This window comes from Globicephala melas, chromosome 10 (assembly GCF_963455315.2).
Source record: "Globicephala melas chromosome 10, mGloMel1.2, whole genome shotgun sequence".
Taxonomy (NCBI): domain Eukaryota; kingdom Metazoa; phylum Chordata; class Mammalia; order Artiodactyla; family Delphinidae; genus Globicephala; species Globicephala melas.
In genome coordinates this window covers 17664925-17682361 of record NC_083323.1, presented here as the reverse complement: position 1 = coordinate 17682361, position 17437 = coordinate 17664925, and the positions used below count along the sequence as shown (strand labels likewise).

Below are 17437 nucleotides of genomic sequence, written 5' to 3'. Positions count from 1 at the left end.
AAGCTGAACCGCCGCTGGTTTTTACCCAGCAGAGAACATCCTGGTACTCAGCGAGCAGCCTTATCACATCTAAATCCACAGTACATCCTGTTCCCGCCCCCATCTTCCCCGTTCCTGCTCTGCTACTCACCTTAGTTTCTCTTTCATTTTGACTTTCCAGGTCCATCCAATGTATAGCTTTTCCCTCTGTCTCCTACGCCCTAAATCACAAACTCGCCTCTGCTTAAGCCTGTTTCCACCACTGTCTTCCACCTGGAGGACTCAAGCTCTACTTCTGAGTTTGGCCAATGGCGGAAGAAATCAAAGCCAGGAAGAGAGTGGGTCTGGGGCGTTTATTTCCCTGGTTCCTTTGCCGCCGGAAGCAGTGGATTTGCTGCCTCCCTCTATCAAAAGCCACAGTCCTGTCTGGGCAGCCCTCTCCCTTCAGCTCCTCTCCATAGATTCTGAGACTATTCCCTCCCCTCGCGCCCCTTCATTGCTAATGGTTTCCGGTTCCTGCTAACACCGGGGGAACGACACTGTCTCCTATCGGTTTACAAACCCTGCTCACATCTTTGGCCATCTGTATATCTCCTTTGGAAAAATGTCTATTCAGATTCTTTGCCCATTTTTCTTTTTCTTTCTTTCTTTTTTTTTTTTTTTTTGCAGTACTCGGGCCTCTCACTGCTGTGGCCTCTCCCGTTGCGGAGCACAGGCTCCGGACGCGCAGGCTCAGCGGCCATGGCTCACGGGCCCAGTCGCTCCGCGGCATGTGGGATCTTCCCGGACCAGGGCACAAACCCGTGTCCCCTGCATTGGCAGGCGGACTTTCGACCACTGCACCACCAGGGAAGCCCTGCCCATTTTTCAATTGGGTTATTTATCTTTTTTTATCATTGCGTTGCAATAGTTCTTTATATATTCTGGTTTTAAATCCCTTATGAGATGTATGTTTTGCAAATATCCTGTCTCATTCTGTGACTTGTCTTTTCATTTTCTTGGTGGTATCCTTTGAAGCACAAAAGTTTTCTGTTTTAATAAAATACAATTATCTATTTTTTCTTTTGTCTCTAGTGCTTTTGGTGTTATAACCTTTAAGAATGCTTTGGCTAACCCAAGATTCCAAAAGTTTGCTCTCATATTTTCTTCAAAGAATATCTTTTACATTTAGGTCTGTAATCAATTTTGAGTTAATTTTTGTGCACAGTGTAAGGAAGGAATCCAGTTTCATTCTTTTACGTGTGAATATTCAGTTTTTCCACTACCATTTGTTGAAAAGAAAAGAGTCCTAGTTCCCCATTAAATTTATTGATTTTCAGCAAAGGTCTTGGCATCTTTGCTGAAAATCAATTAACCATAAACCTGAGGGTTGTTTTCTGGACTGCTGATCTATATGTCTTTATGCCACTATCACACTGCCTTAGTAATACATTTTTTATGTATTTTGCAAAGGTATTGATTCACAACGGACTGAAAAAGAAAAAACTTTGTTGTTGGGGTTTTTTTCCCCACCACCAAAAAGAAATTTTCCACCACCAGCTGAGTGTCCTACAGTTCAACACAATTCTGACAATATCTACCCAGAAATAGAGTCAGATGCCACAGGTTAAGGGCTCAGGACTACAAGATACACCCCCTCCACCCCACTTCAAGACACGATCACAAGTCCAGATTGTCACCTGTGCTTCCGACCACCGGCTAGAGATTGGAGGGTCCAACGACACCCTCCTCAGGTTCAATTAATTTTCTGCAGTGGCTCATAGAACTCAGAAAAAAAACTCAGAAACATTTACTTACGTTTACCATTTTATTATGAAGCATATTATAAAGGAAACAGATGCATAGCCAAACGAAGAGAAGCATAGGGCAAGGTATGTGGGAAGAAGCTCGGAGCTTCCATGCCCCCTCCGGTGTGCCAGTCTCCCCAGATCTCCAAGTGCTCACCCACCGGAAGCTCTTTGAACCCCATCCTTTTGAGTTTTTAATGGAGGCTTCATTACAGAAGCATGATTGATTGAATCATTGGCCATTGGTGATTGAACCTGATCTCCACCCCTTCTCCCCTCTCTGCAGGTGGGGGCTGTGGAGGGGGGAGGACTGAGAGTTCCAACCCTCTAAACACCTGGTTGGTTCCCCTGGCAACCAGCCCCTAGCCTTAGGAGCTTTCCAAAAGTCACCTCACTGACATAAACTCAGGTGTAGTTGAAAGGGGTTTGTTGTGAATATGAAGACACCTTTATCCTCTTATTAGGAAATACTAAGGGTTTTAGGAAGACCAAATGTCTGTTTCTTATTATAAGTCACAATGTCACAAAAACCAATTGGTTCTTCACCCCAGTGGAGATACCCTGGCAGGTGAACTCTTCCCATCCACCCCCCAGCTGATCTAGACTTCAGTGTGAGTAATGGCTCAGAGTGGTGTGAAGCAGGGGCTATTTCTATCATACAGCTATTGAGTCGTATGCACTGTAAGAGTCTGTTTAGCTCTCTGTCTTCTTGTCTCGACCATGAATTCTTGGGAGGCTAGGGCATCTTTTGTTATCCTTGGCATATGAGCCATAAACACTCCATATATGTTAGTTAAATAAATATATAAATGAATAAATAAATAAAATGAGTTCTTTTCAGGGGCGAACTAAAACGGCAGGCTCCCAGTTTGGATTTGAGAAATGTGAATAGAGCTTGGTTTATACACATCAAGAGACTCTGGTATAAGCAACAAGGTCCTACTATATAGCACAGGGAACTATATACAATATCCTGTGATAAACCATAATGGAAAAGAATATAGAAAAAGAATGTATATATGTATATAACTGAGTCTTTGCTGTACAGCAGAGATTGGCACACATTGTAAATCAACTATACTTCAATAAAAAAGAAGAAAAAAAAGATACTCTGGTGCAGTGTTTCTTAAGTGTCCTTAGAAATGTTATGTTACCACAGAGGAGAAGGGGATGATCCCATGCTCAAATGAATTTGGAAATTCTGCTTTTAAAACAAAGTTAAAAAGATTTTTGTTTTTAATTGCAGGACTTCATAGAGCCTGTATTATATAATATGCACTGCGATTTTCATGACGGGATAATTTGGTTGCAGCGTTTACCCTTTTAGGAAAACCATTTCTCTAGGACTACTGTTCTGTGGTCCACACTTCAGGAAATGCTTGTCTTGTCTCTAGATTTGAATTTAAGAGATGATGAAACCATCCTTTGCTTTTGGCGCAGTTCAATAAACATTTCCTGAGTGCGTACTAGGTGCCAGGCAATAGGATTACAAATATGAATGAAACACAATGTTTCCTGCCTCAAAAAATGATCTAGCGGGCTTCCCTGGTGGCACAGCGGTTAAGAATATGCCTGCCAATGCAGGGGACACGGGTTCGAGCCCTGGTCCGGGAAGATCCCACATGCCGCAGAGCAACTAAGCCCATGTGCCGCAACTACTGAGCCTGCGCTCTAAAGCCCATGAGCCTCAACTACCTAGTGCCCGTGCTCTGCAACAAGAGAAGTCACCACAATGAGAAGCCCACGCACTCAATGAAGAGTAGCCCCCGCTCGCCGCAACTAGAGAAAGCCCACGTGCAGCAACGAAGACCCAACTCAGCCAAAAATAAATAGATAAGTAAATTTATTTAAAAAAAGAAAAATGATCTAGCAAGGGAGACAGCACCAAATTCTTACAATTTCAGGGTGGTACGTTCAGTGAAGAAATTGTGTTTAGGGGAAAAATGGAATATAGAAGATGATTCTGTTAACTCTCTCCAGGGCGGTATGCAATGTTAGGAAAGATTCAGGTAGGATAGGGACAGTGAAACAAGTTCTGAAACTTAAAGAAGCCATCACTCACTGGTAGACAAATGGGAAAGGACTACTTGTCTGTTTGCCAGGACATTACTCCCTCCCTCTCCTAGACCCCTGGGGCACAGGTGGTGCACTGCAAAATGCCAGGGAGCGCCAGCCATTCACTTACACGGTAATGAGCGGCATCCCCTGTAGTTGTACAACGTGGTGGCTCAGCCCACCCCATACACCTGTCATACCTTGTTCTCCATTTCAACTCATCCTCACCACCCCACACCACCACCCTGCTCAGAAAACCCTTGCCTAGCACATCACAACAACTGTAGGAAACTTCATTTGTGTACATCACTCTTTTAATTGGAATGATGCAAATAGCAACATAAACATTCCCAAGATTAAATATAGTGTATTTATCTCATCCTTTTCTTGTTATCTTATCAGTGATATCAGGCTGTGTTTCTGGTTCTGAGTCTTACTTGCCTTGGGCCACTTTAAAATTTCCTAAACTATATAGGATGGAACAGGCCAACTCTTGAATTCCAGAAACTTCAAAGAATACAGGGGCAGTGCAGGGACCAATAGAGGCAATTCAACAAGTGGCACTGTATTCACTAAGGAAGGATGGAACCAGTGCTAACAAGCCTTACCCTTTGGAGTTGGCTATCTACTTGTATATGAGACCACAAAACCAAAATCCTTCAGGTCTGCTGCCTATAAAGGTTTTTAAACATATGTTTTAGAGGAAAAATTGATTTGGAAGTTCAAAGTTCTTCTGCTCTTTTGATCCTTGAGTCAGTGTATGCTTATCCTTTTATTTTTTGATACATTGCAGACTTCTTATTACATCATTCTTGGCATGCATGCATGTATGCTTATCCTGTGTTCAGAGTTATCTTTGGGGAGGGTTCATAGCTAGTAGCTCTCCAGCAGGCCCAGGGAAAATTACACTATGTCCCTTCCTCCGAGCTCCGAGCTCTTAAACATTCAGATTATGTGATATTAAAATTAATGCAAAGAACAGACTCAAGTGGAAAAATAAGACACACAATAAGATGACTGAGAACATGAGGGGTCCCAGGGTCCGATAACCAGTATTGGAGGATCCAGTATTAGGGGAATTCATGGGCTGACTGTGTGCAGGTATTTTATTTTATTTTTTAATTTAATTTAATTTTTTTATTGCCCACTAGCTAAACTATCCTCACATCTGGTTAGTTGGTCACTACACAGAAGCTAGATCCAGGAATCCCATTGGCTAGAACTTTTCAAAGTCTTCTAGAACAGACTAAGCTCTATCAGTGGGGATTGGGAAGGAGATGAGTGCCCTGCCCAACTCATTGCATTTCTTAGGCCCAGAGCCTGTGAATTCTGACCAAAAAGTGGCCAACCAACCCTGTGAGCAGGGGAGACCCAGAAAAGCCAAAACATATTCCTTAGGAGCAAACTGATACTAGCCGCTCAAGGTAGAATCAAGGATTAAAATACACTGGGATCCACTCCAGAAGATGAGTGGCAGATACACCAAAGGAGGCAGATAGAGACAATGGGGAGGGATGTTGACAGTTGACAAAACCAGGACGAGAGGATCAGGCTGAAGTAACACCTGAGAATCAATCAGTTTTCTGCCCTAGATCTCAGGTTGTTTTATACACTGGGCAGGAGATGCCCCAGGCATAGGGCCTGTGAGATATTTGGGATTTATGAAAACATTTGGGTTCTTGCAAGAAAGTATTGCTCTGCAGCACAAAGAGAAAAATCTCAAAATGTAAGTTAATGAAGGTTAACTAAATGTGTATGAAGCATCCTTATGTCAACGTCATTAATTATTCAATCTAGTATTCATAAAAATGTTCTTATATTGGAAAATAATTCGTAGATTAATATAGTAGTTAAAAGTATGAACTGTGAAGCTAAATTACCTGTGGTCAAATCCTGGCTCCTCATTTACCTGTGTGACTTCTGGCAAGTAATACAATCTCCCTGAGCTTCCGTTTCCTCACCCTCCTTATAGCCTTATATACAATCCAGTATATAAGGTGGGGTGGGCTTCCCTGGTGGCGCAGTGGTTGAGCGTCTGCCTGCCGATGCAGGGGACGCGGGTTCGTGCCCCGCTCCGGGAAGATCCCACATGGTGCGGAGCGGCTGGGCCCGTGGGCCAGGGCCGCTGAGCCTGCGCGTCCGGAGCCTGTGCTCCACAACGGGAGAAGCCACAACAGTGAGAGGCCCGCAATGGGGTTAGTTATACCACTAACCTCAAAGGCTGTTGAAAAGATTAAATGAACAAAACACTTAGAAGAGTACTTGGCACACTCTAAGGATGTGTACTAACTGTTGTTGTTATTATCATTATTTTCTCACTTGGAAAGAATTCCAAAATATGAACTGATTTCTAAGAAGTCATCACCAAATTAAGTGAGTTACTCACCCTCAAGTAATTTCAAAAGCAAAATTATAAGAACCCTTTCCAAAGGATTTCTTAAAACATTTTACCAATGAAATTTTCAAGCAAATACAAATGTAAAGGAAATAGTAATAATTAACCCCATGTACTTTTCACTCAGCTTCAGCCATGATCAACTCATGGCCAATCTACATCCCTACCCATTGCCCTGCCCCCAAGCCAGGATTATTTTGAAAAAAATTCCAGACATCCATTCTATCATTTTGTTTGTAAATATTTCAACATTTATTTCTAAAAGATAAGGACTCTTTTAAAAAACATAACCACAGAAACACAAAAAATAGCCCCAAAGCCCAGTAAATATAAATAAACACAAACACAAAAATAAACAATAAAATCTTAATACCATCAAATATCTAGCCAGTGTTCAAATATGTGTGCTTGTTTATAGAATTATTTTTTTAGAGTTTGTTTGAATCAAGATCCAATTAAAGTCCATTCAATGCAAATGAATGACGTCTCTTAAATGCTTCTTAATCTGTAGGTCTTTCCCTCCATCTCTTTTTCTTCTTACTGACAATTTGTCTTGTTGAATAAACCAGGTTGTTTGTCCCGTGGAGTTCGCCATAGTCTGGATTTTGCTACTTTGCACCTTACAGTGTCACTTCGCATCTCCTTTCCCTGATATTTCCTGAGTTGGTAGTCAGATCAAGTTACTTGATTAGTTTATGATGGAATTTTTTTTTTGGAAGCCTCCTTCAGAGGTACCTCTATCAGGAGGCACACAATATCTGGTTGTATTTGTTTTTGAGATATTTGCAACCACTGATGATCATTGCCTAGAACCATTAATTCTTTCAAAGTTGTAAAATGGTGTTATTCTATCATTCCTTCTTTTAACAGTTGGAGTACTATAAAAAGAAACGTTCCCTCATCAATTAATTGGTTACCCCAAAGCATAGCTTGTATAAAAAAGGCAAGGTAAATGCTTGATTCTTTCTTTTTATTTACTAGTTTTCAAAATAATGACTTGGTTCTCTAGCATCCTACAGTGTTGCCCAGAGGGTTGTTTGTTATTTTGGTCTCAGTTCTTCACAATGTGGTTATACTAACAACTGGATATACAGTTAACTTCTTTTTCTTTCTTTCTACCTTTTTTTTTCTTCCATTTTGCTTTCACTGTTAAATAATGCTTTTTGTCATTTAATTTTATTTTTTTAATTATACAAAATATCATATGGTTCCTTGAATCTACAAAACAAGGTACCTCCAAAGTCTAGCTTTTATTTCTGTTCTTTCCAGTTTCTTCCTCTCACCTATAGATAACTGTTCACTTTAATGGTATATTTTTCCATTGTCCTTTTCTCTGCCAAATAAGTAAATATACATACCGATTTGTATCTCCCTCTTTTTATATAAACATTGGCATATTATACCCACTTTTCTCCATCTTGATCGAATAACATTTATAGCAAAAATTTAAAAAGTATATTTAATGTGTGATGTGCTTAGTTGCTATTTTAATGTTTGCTGTAATAAGTAGGCAGGGCTTCAAAAGCTAAAAAAAAGCCAAGCCCGCTGCTTTTATATTCCCAGCCGAATCAGATCCATCTCTAAGCCAGGCCAGTTTGAGTTGATAGAGTGATTGAAATCAGCCGGCTGAACGTGGGAAGTTTCCTGGAAAGGCGAGGAAAGGCAGTTTCCGCCAGAAGAAGCTCCTGTGAGAATCACGGTGCAGAGTTCTATCCTCAACATCAGACTTCTACGATGGGCTTGGGATTTGAGGACCACTCCACCTCTCAGAAGGTAAGGTGGAGGATCTCGTTAGGTGAAACACATTGGTTGTTTGGCCCTAACAAAAACAGCACCTTAGAGTGGACACTTTCTGTGTTGTTTTGGTTTGCTGTTTGCAGACTCAAAACAATCCCATACAGAGTAAGGGGAGAGGTGCACGCCAGAGCCAGGAGTCCCAGCAGCGAGCAGGGACGGGGCCTGGGCCGGCGGTGGCAGTGGGTGGAGCCAGGCTGTGGGTGGGGGTGGGGCGGGGTCTGGGTGCTTAGGGGGCGGGGCAGGACGCCTGCCGGGAGAGGGCGTTGGAAGCTGGCCAGGCTGGGTCGGGCTGAGCAGGTGTCTTCGATCCCACAGAGCCCAACGTAAGCAGCCGAGCCTGTTCCTGCAGGATGATTCGTCGGCATGAGCCCACTCACTCCCTGCCTCCCTCACGGCCCCCAGAACCTGACGCAGCAGAAGGCCGAGAAGGAGGCGAGGCCGGTGGAGTGGAGGAGCGAGGAGGTGGCTAGAATAATCTAGAATACTCTTGCCCTCTTCCGCAAGCAGTCTCAGGCTGCATCTCTGTGACCAGGCCTCGCTGGGAGGTCTCGTCTTCTACAAAACGTCTGCCCTCTCTGGTTCCTAAGTCTGATTTATTTGCTCAGGCTGCCTTTGGTGTACATTTAAAAGTATATTTCCCTCTGTGTTGAAAGTGGTCCCATTTCTGGGATGGAAAGAGGAACAGAACATAGTAATTTGACCTCTAAGGAAGGCTCTGCCAGTGGCTCTCAAATCTTTTGACTCAGAAAAGGGCACACGGTGAATGATCATGGATAGAAGCACATTGATGAGGGTACATCCCCATATAGAATTCTGTGCGGCTGTGAGAAAGAGAGAGGTAGACCTATAGGCACTGATGTGGAAGGATGTACGTAACATATTGATGACTACAAAATAAAGCAAGTTGCAAAATGATACATATGTTTGTAAATATATTGGAAAAGTTCATAGTAAAATGTTATTAGAGGTTTCTTCTAGGAAGTGGGGTTGGAGAATAATTGTATCCATGACAATGCTTTCTGCTGCAAGTAAAGAAAACCTCAACTCAGTGGTTCACACAATAAGGAAATTTAGGGGGAACCTGGGATTGATTAACTCAGCAGCTCGAAACATCATTGGAAACCCAGGTTCTTTCCATCTTTCTGCTTTGCCATTCTCCGGGAGCAGGCTTTGTTCTCAGACAGCTCCGCTCATGTGGGATAGGTGCGGTAGTTTCAGGAGAAACATCCAAACTTAATATCCCTAGCAGAGAAGGCCAGAGGCATCTAGCCGAAGTTACCGCTGATCAAAGTCACCTGACACAGGAGTCCCATGTCACACTCCATTCTTGGCTGGAAGCTGCCTTGGGAAGCGTGGCCTCAGGTGCTCAGAGACTGTTAGTCAGTTATGGTCCCTGCAGCTGGAGAGCTGAGAAGACATTCTCAGGACAGTCACAAGCATTCTCTCTTTTTAAGAACAAATGCCCCAGCAGACTTTCCGTATGTGTCACAGGGATCACATGTCCTTGTGTAAACCAGCTGAGACCACTATGATTGACTTAAACGTAGACCAATCAGGACCACACCCTCAAGATGGTCTAGTGCCCACCTCCCCAGAAGAATGTGGCTACTGGGGGGAGGATGGGACACTGCAAAAAAAATTCCTTCTGTTAGGAAGAAGAAAGTGACCATATTACTTGTATAATAATAGTTATTATTTTAGTTAGGGCAGTTAAGAGAATGGGACTTGGCATCTAAAAGAAAAATATTTGATTCCATCTCTATGACCTATAATCTGTAATCTTCGGCAAGTTACTCAACATCTTCAAGTCATTATTAAAAAGTTGAAAGTGATTCTCAAGTTGAAAAAAAGTACACAAAACCTTAAAGAGATGTGAGTTTCTCTTATGTCCTAGGGAACAAATTATTTCCTATCTGTAAGGATTCAGAACATATGTGTTAGATTACACCACTTTAGGTTTAGTTATTGTTTTAATGTTTCAAAGAACTGGAAAAGTATGTTTCTTCTCTAAGCACAAGGGGAAAAAAGTCACAATAATTTCTTTTTAACAAGTTGAGTAAGATGTCCTTTTATTTCCTCTCAATTCGTTTGTTGTTTAGAATGACAGAAAGAATATTTCTCAGATGGTTATGACTTTTGATTACAAGGTTATGTGGCTATTTTGAAAATGATCAGTTTAGTTCTGTTTATTCATGCAATTATATATAATCTTGATTCTTAATCACTTAAATTAAATTAAAGCCCAGTATCTTAATATCACTTAAAGATACCTGCTAAGAAAACTGGGAAGTTGGGGAACCATGATTCATTAGTGGGTTTAGGTTTGGGTATTTTCTGAGAGATACTGGAAGTTGCAGAAATGAAGTGGTGTTTAGAATATGGTCTAGGGGGCTTCCCTGGTGGCGCAGTGGTTGAGAGTCTGCCTGCCGATGCAGGGGACACGGGTTCGTGCCCTGGTCCGGGAAGATCCCACATGCCGCGGAGCGGCTGGGCCCTTGAGCCATGGCCACTGAGCCTGCGCATCCGGAGCCTGTGCTCCGCAACGGGAGAGGCCACAGCAGTGAGAGGCCCGCGTACCGAAAAAAAAAAAAAAAGAATAAGGTCTAGGATGTAAAGTAAGAATTCAGATCCACCCCCAAACTATGTGAGATCTTAGGACGGTCATTTATCTTTGCTGCTTTTAAGTTTTCTTGTTTAAAAACTAATAATTGAGTTGTTTGAAGATTACAGCATATCAGTTATCTATTGCTGCATAAAAAGCCCCTAAAATTTAGTGGCTTAAAACAACAATCCTTTAATTTTCTCAAACTTTCTTTGGGCCTAGTAATTTGGACTGAGCTCAGTTAGATAGATTTTTCTGCTGGTTGTCTAGGGTCACTCCTGTGGTGACAGTCAACTTGTAGACTGGTTGAGAGCTCATTGACCTAGGAGGACTCAGCTGGGATACTCATCCTCCAGGAGGCTAGCTCAGGCTTCCTCACCTGTCATTCTCAGGGAGCAAGAAAGGGCAAGCCTAGTGTTCAAGCACTTTTTAATTCTCTGCTTGTTTTATGTCTCCTAATATTCCATTGGTCAAAGCAAGTCACATGGCCACACCACATGTCAGTGTGGGAGGGGCCTACCTAAGAGATTGGATACAGGAAAGGGTGATAGAGTGGGAGCCATTGTTGTAACAATCTACCCCAGGGATTATCACATAAACCAGTCAGCAAATATGGAGAATCATATTGCAAATTTTAGAATACTAAATGAGTTATAGTTATAAAACTTGAGGATAAGTAAAGCAAGTTACTCAGAGTGCATTTAAAACTGCAAGATACTTGGAGAAAAGAGTGACTTTGAACTCAAAGTGAAATTTATCAACATAGCGAAATTTTCGTTAGTTTGACATCTGCTTGGCTAGAAATGCCCTACCCGGTTGAAAGGGGATGTGGACGGTCCCACTCTGAATCGAGCCTCATCTTGACCATCCATCTTAGGAGATTCTCTGCTCCCTTCATTTCTTTTTTTTTTTTTTAACATCTTTATTGGGGTATAATTGCTTTACAATGGTGTGTTAGTTTCTGCTTTATATCAAAGTGAATCAGTTATACATATACATATGTTCCCATATCTCTTCCCTCTTGCATCTCCCTCCCTCCTACCCTCCCTATCCCACCCCTCTAGGTGGTCACAAAGCACCGAGCTGATCTCCCTGTGCTATGCGGCTGCTTCCCACTAGCTCCTTCATTTCTTCTCATTGCACCTAGAACTGATTGTCTTCATACATTTAACACAGTTTGTACATGTTAATTATACATACATTTGTTTGTTGTCCTTCCCTCCAGTACAGTGTATAGAAAGCTCCATGATGACAGGAAGGGTGTCTGTTTCACTTCCCAGGCTGTACCCAGCATCTAGCACAGGACTGGGCATGTAACAGGACCTAATAAATATTTCTGGAGAAGTGAATGAAATGAAAATCTACACGAATGCAACCCATACCTCCTGACTGATGTGTCCCAGAAACAAGCATCTTCTGTTCTGAGAATACAGCGAACGTTCCTGTCTCTTAATGGATGATTCATTCTGGCAATAATTTGCCAGGGGAGGGCAGTAGCTCCTTGCTTCCAACTCTTGTCTCCATATACCTCTTCCGTTAATCAGTTCTTCCCCAATCTGTGGCAAAACCAAATCCCATGGATTCTACCTGAGCTGTGCCTCCAGAATCCCACCCTTCCTTCTACCACTGCCTTAGGGGTCTTTGTCACTTCTGGCCACAATTCCCAACTTAGCCTCAAAACTGGACTCCTTGCCAGCCGTCTTGCTCCATCCCACCTCACCTTCTTGTCAGCTGCCAGAGATATCATCATAAAAATATTTGAAAATTTAATTCTAGGGTTAAAAACCTCCCCAAAACCTAGAGAGAAGATTAAGTCCAAACATCTTGGCGTGAGGTTCAAGGCAGTTCACAGGTTGCCCTGAGGTCCCTCTCCCAGCTCCTCTCTCATCACCGGCCCCCCTTCCATGCAGCCCTTGCCCCAGCCGCGGGGAATGTTCCCGTGTTGAATGAATGTGCCTACCCTGCTAGAATGCCATAATTTTATGCCAGCTGTCTCCTTTACCTAGCATTTCTTTTTTTTTTTTTTTTTTTTTTGCGGTACGCGGGCCTCTCACTGTTGTGGCCTCTCCCGTTGCGGAGCACAGGCTCCAGACGCGCAGGCTCAGCGGCCATGGCTCACAGGCCCAGCCGCTCCACGGCATGTGGGATCTTCCCGGACCAGGGCACGAACCCGTGTCCCCCGCATCGGCAGGCAGACTCTCAACTACTGCACCACCAGGGAAGCCCTACCTGACATTTCTTCACCTCTCCTCCCTCCTCTAGTGATCTCCCTCCTTCTCACTGCTCAGACCTGACTCAAAATTACATTCTCAGGAAGTCAGTCCAGCCTCCATTTGTTCACATCTCTATTAAAACCCTCATACGTGATGTTATAAGCCTTCAATCCCAGCTCCTGCTGTTTCCAGCAAGCAAGAAGTTTTGTTGAAGGAAACAAATGAAGGAAGGAGGAAAACAAGAAATTAGAAATGAAAAAAAATCATATCCCAAAGTTGGCCCCCCACCCGTGGCCTTTTCCTTCCTTCTGCCTCTCTGTTCTGCTGGGTAAGTTACTCTGAAAGACCTTTTGTGGGGCATAGCTGTTGTGATTGTCTGCCTGACATCCCTTCCCTCTTCTAGAAACAGCATTCTTCATCCCTGTAGGGAAACGGGCCCCATGTAGTTCGAGTGGGTTTGCTCATATCCATCTCCCACATCTCCCAAGGGACTCCATGCCCTCAGACATAAGGACTGGCTCAGGATTGGGCACATGACCCAAATGATACCATTCAAAATCTTCCTTGAGACTTTGCTGCCAAGAAGATTTGGGAAAATGCTCTCCTTCCTCTGAGGATGCTAAGCTGGTAGGATATGTCTGAGCTGCCAGTGATCATTATGATCTCTAGTAGAGAAGTTCTGTTTAACAGAAACAGAGTCCTGATAACATCATTTGAGCTCCTGGATCAAGCTGTGCCTGAAGCCAATGACTCTCCTTTCCATGTGTCAATGAGTTGTCTTTTCATTTAATCTAGTTATTCTGGTGTTTATGCCAGTTGTACTTGAAAAAGTCCCCAAGTACTTTATTCTTTAAACAAAAAGACTTCATTATTATTCAACTTTACCCAGAGAAGGTGTGGATTAGACATGAAAAGGAAGGCACTGCTCTCACAGCATAGGGTAGGAGGCAGAGTCTTTGCGTGAGGAAACTGTGGGTCTCTAGCCCTTCTTGGGTCAGTTTCTCTGAGTTAGAGCAGAGTCTTGGGTCAGAGCAGCTTCGTTCTTGTCTAGGTATACAAGAAATCAGGCAAACCCATTTGCAAATGTAAATACCAAACCACATTCCTTTGCCCAAGATAAGCTTTTTTGGCTTAGTTCTCTTTTGGATTATTAGCACTTTTATTGTCGCAGATGTTTTCTGTATGTCTACTTTAAAATGTCTGTATTGAGAAGCCTGTTGCTCCTTTTCCAAGTACTAAAGCCATGGGCATTTCCACCGTTTTTTCCCCCTCCCAGTGATTTCCAGGAACCATCAAGTTTGCTCTTATTAATATTCTGAAAAACCTAAAATGAACACTTACTCCTAGATCCTTCTGTCAAAGTCCATCTCAAGTACAAAAGGTGTTTCATGGCTGCCGAATAGAAATAATATGGAACTTGAGAAAGGCCTCACACATTTTTGAGGAGCCAGTTGGTGCTTAAGGAAGATAAAAGAAAGAAGCCCAAGAAATGATGGCACGTTAAGATCTCTCTGTATACAGGGCTTCAATGCCTTTTTTTTTTTTTTTTTTTTTTCAAATGGAGAATCCTTCAGAGGTTCTTAGGGCAAAGCAAAATTACGGGCTATTTTTGGAACAAGAAACTGTAAAAGAGGCAGGATTGACAAGAATCAACTAGTACAAAAATATCTGCTTTTAAACCATTGTTGGCAGTTCAAAAAAGGCTGGTGAATCCCTGGGGTGATGTTGAGAAAGGAGCACGGGTGAAATGCCCGCAGAATAAAATCCTTTGGACCCTCTCATTTGAGGACAGCTTATCTAAAAGGGTCCATGAGAAGCTGTCATTAGAAAGGAGTGTCCAGGAGGCCTGGAGAAGGATGAGCTCCATGTGGCTTGCTCATTGACCTTCCTTTGTTTTGCTCTGTAGCACCTTGAGATCATTGCCACGTCCAAGTAAAGAGAACATTTGTTCTTTTTCTTTCATTTACTTGCTCATTTGAGAAATGTGTACCGAGCAGCTCTTCTGGGTGAGGCACTGATGAGCAGTCCGTGTGACACAGGGGGGAGCAGAGGAGGTGGGTAGTGGGACTTCCGTTCCCACTCCACACTCCTCACCAGCTCCAGCCTGGATGACTCAACAAATACTGACAATAAATGCATATCGTCTGCCAGGCGCTATATTAGACACAGGGATACCACAGAACCAGTCATTCCCCCCTTGCAGTAATGGTGGCAGTTAGCAGGGGTTGATTCCTAAAGGAACCTAATAGGACCCAAAATGACGATGTTGCAGAAAGGGCTAAAGCATAGCAGCAGCATTAAAGTAAGGTTATGCATAGCAAGCAGGCAAAGTCTGCTTCACAACAAAGGGTCCAGAATGGCCAGATGTACACACCAACCGTTCTCCTTCTGCTTTGCTGAATAGACACAGTTTTGCCTTTAGGTCAGGAACCACCAACATGTGCCCTGAACACCTTGGAATCAGTGTCCAAAATGGAGTATGGCCAGGCTTCTTATCCTGTCACGTAGGATATTCTTGCAATGTATCCACCCCAATGGTGAGCCCCTTCAAGGGGGTCTCACTGAGACCAGGTGCAAATCATCCATCTCACAATTATCAATAAACAGTGCTGGCACGAATCTCCCTGGAACTTACCTTGGGTCCATGATTACGAAGCAACACAATATCTTGACTGGAGGCCAATGCTATGCAGGTACATCTTCCACTTTGGCAACTCATCTCAGGCCAATTCCGGGCCCGTAGGCATTAACCCTGGAACTCCTCTGATCCATTCTCCATGCTGCATCCAGTGCGCTTTTTAAAAATAAAATAAAACTTAGTGTGGAAAAAAAACAGAAAATAACAAGTGTTGGTGAGTATGTGGAGGAATTGCAAACCTTGTGCACTGTTGGTGGGAATGTGAAAGGATAAACTTTTGATGGAAAGCAGTATGGCGTTTCCTCAAAAATTTAAAAAAAAATAGGGCTTCCCTGGTGGTTCAGTGGTTGAGAGTCCGCCTGCCGATGCGGGGGACACGGGTTCGTGCCCCGGTCCGGGAGGATCCCACATGCCGCGGAGAGGCTGGGCCCGTGAGCCATGGCCGCTGAGCCTGCGCGTCTGGAGCCTGTGCTCCACAATGGGAGAGGCCACAGCAGTGAGAGGCCCACGTACCGAAAAAAAAAAAAAAGGAGCCTCCTTATGATCCAGCAATCCCACTCCTGGTATATAATCCAAAAAAAATGAAAGCAGGAAGATATTGGCACACCCATGTTCATAGCAGCATTATCCACAACAGCCAAGAGGTGGAAGCAACCCACACGTCCACTGACAGATGACTGGATAAAAAATATATGACATATACATAAAAAGGAATGTCATTCAGCTTTAAAAGGAAAGGAAACACAACAATGGAGAACGAATACATAGACGTACCCCTAGATTTTTCAGTTCTGTGAGCCTGTACATTCCTTTTTTAACTTAACCCAGTTTAAGTTATAGCCACTTGTATCTAACACAGAACTGTACGTACATTATCTCATTTATGCCTCATGGCAACCCTATGAAATAATTTTTTCCTTTTTTTTTTTAAATTTAGGTAAAATTTATAAGTAGTGAAATGTACAGATCAATGCAATTGTCTGATTCAATAGGCTTACAAGGTAATTTTTTACTTAGGACATTTTTAGTTGCATATAACAAATCTATTTGATATGGCTTAAGGGAAAAAAGGAGTGGGGGAAATTATTATAAAGATATAGATATATCTCATGGTACTTAAGGTCCCTATTGCTGCATAATGAATCCCCACAAACCTAGCAGCGTACAGCCACATCCCATATATTGTCTCACAGACTGATATCCAGGGATCAACCAGGCCGAGTGCTCATCTGGAGGCTCAGTAGAAAAATCTGCTTCCAAGCTCATTCTTGTTGCAAATTCAATTCCTTGCAGTTGTAGGACTGAGGTCCTAATTTCCTTTCCATCTGTGCCACTCTCAGCTCCTAGAGGTCACCCACAGTTTCTTACCACGTGACCCCATAGGCAGTTCACAACAGTACTTCTCAATGGGCCGGGGGATGATTTTTGATGCCCAGGGGACAGTTGGCAATGTCTGGACTAATTTTTGGTTGTTATAACTGGCGGACAGGGAGGCTACTGATAGCTCATGGGTAGAGGCCAGGATGTTGCTAAACATCCTACAATGCACAGGACAACTCATCACAACAAAGAGTTACCCCGGCCCAAATGACGATAGTGCCAAAGTTGGAAAACCTCGATATAGACTAACAAAGGGATGCTTAAGGAAAATCGGGGCACTGCTACCAGAAGAATGGGGGCCTAGATGTTGGCAAAACTCATAGATTCCACTGTAAGTACAGTGCCTGGCCCAGAATAGGTTTGGGGCTTTTGGTTTTGGTTTTTTTAAAAATCAAATTGTTTATTTAGATAGGGACCCCACAAAAATAGTCACCTATGGTCTCACACACACTAGGGGTGGCCCTGGTGAAGGTAGTTCACAAGACTTATAAGACCTGGTTTCTGCTTATAGGTAACTTTGAATCAGGATAATCTAAATATCTGCAATTGTTTCATTTGCTTCAGAGAAGCCTACCTTTTACTTTCTTCCAT

The 17437-nt window shown here is 43.0% G+C and overlaps 1 protein-coding gene across 1 annotated transcript in view; it reads left to right on the top strand.

The window, feature by feature from the left end:
- HCFC2 (host cell factor C2) overlaps window positions 1-192 on the top strand; it is an 85263-nt gene extending 85071 nt beyond the window's left edge. The window contains exon 16 of the mRNA XM_060307006.1: window positions 161-192. Coding sequence (XP_060162989.1) covers window positions 161-177 — 17 coding nt within the window. The 3' untranslated portion in view covers window positions 178-192. The remainder of the gene's footprint in view (window positions 1-160) is intronic.
- Window positions 193-17437: the final 17245 nt, after the last annotated feature.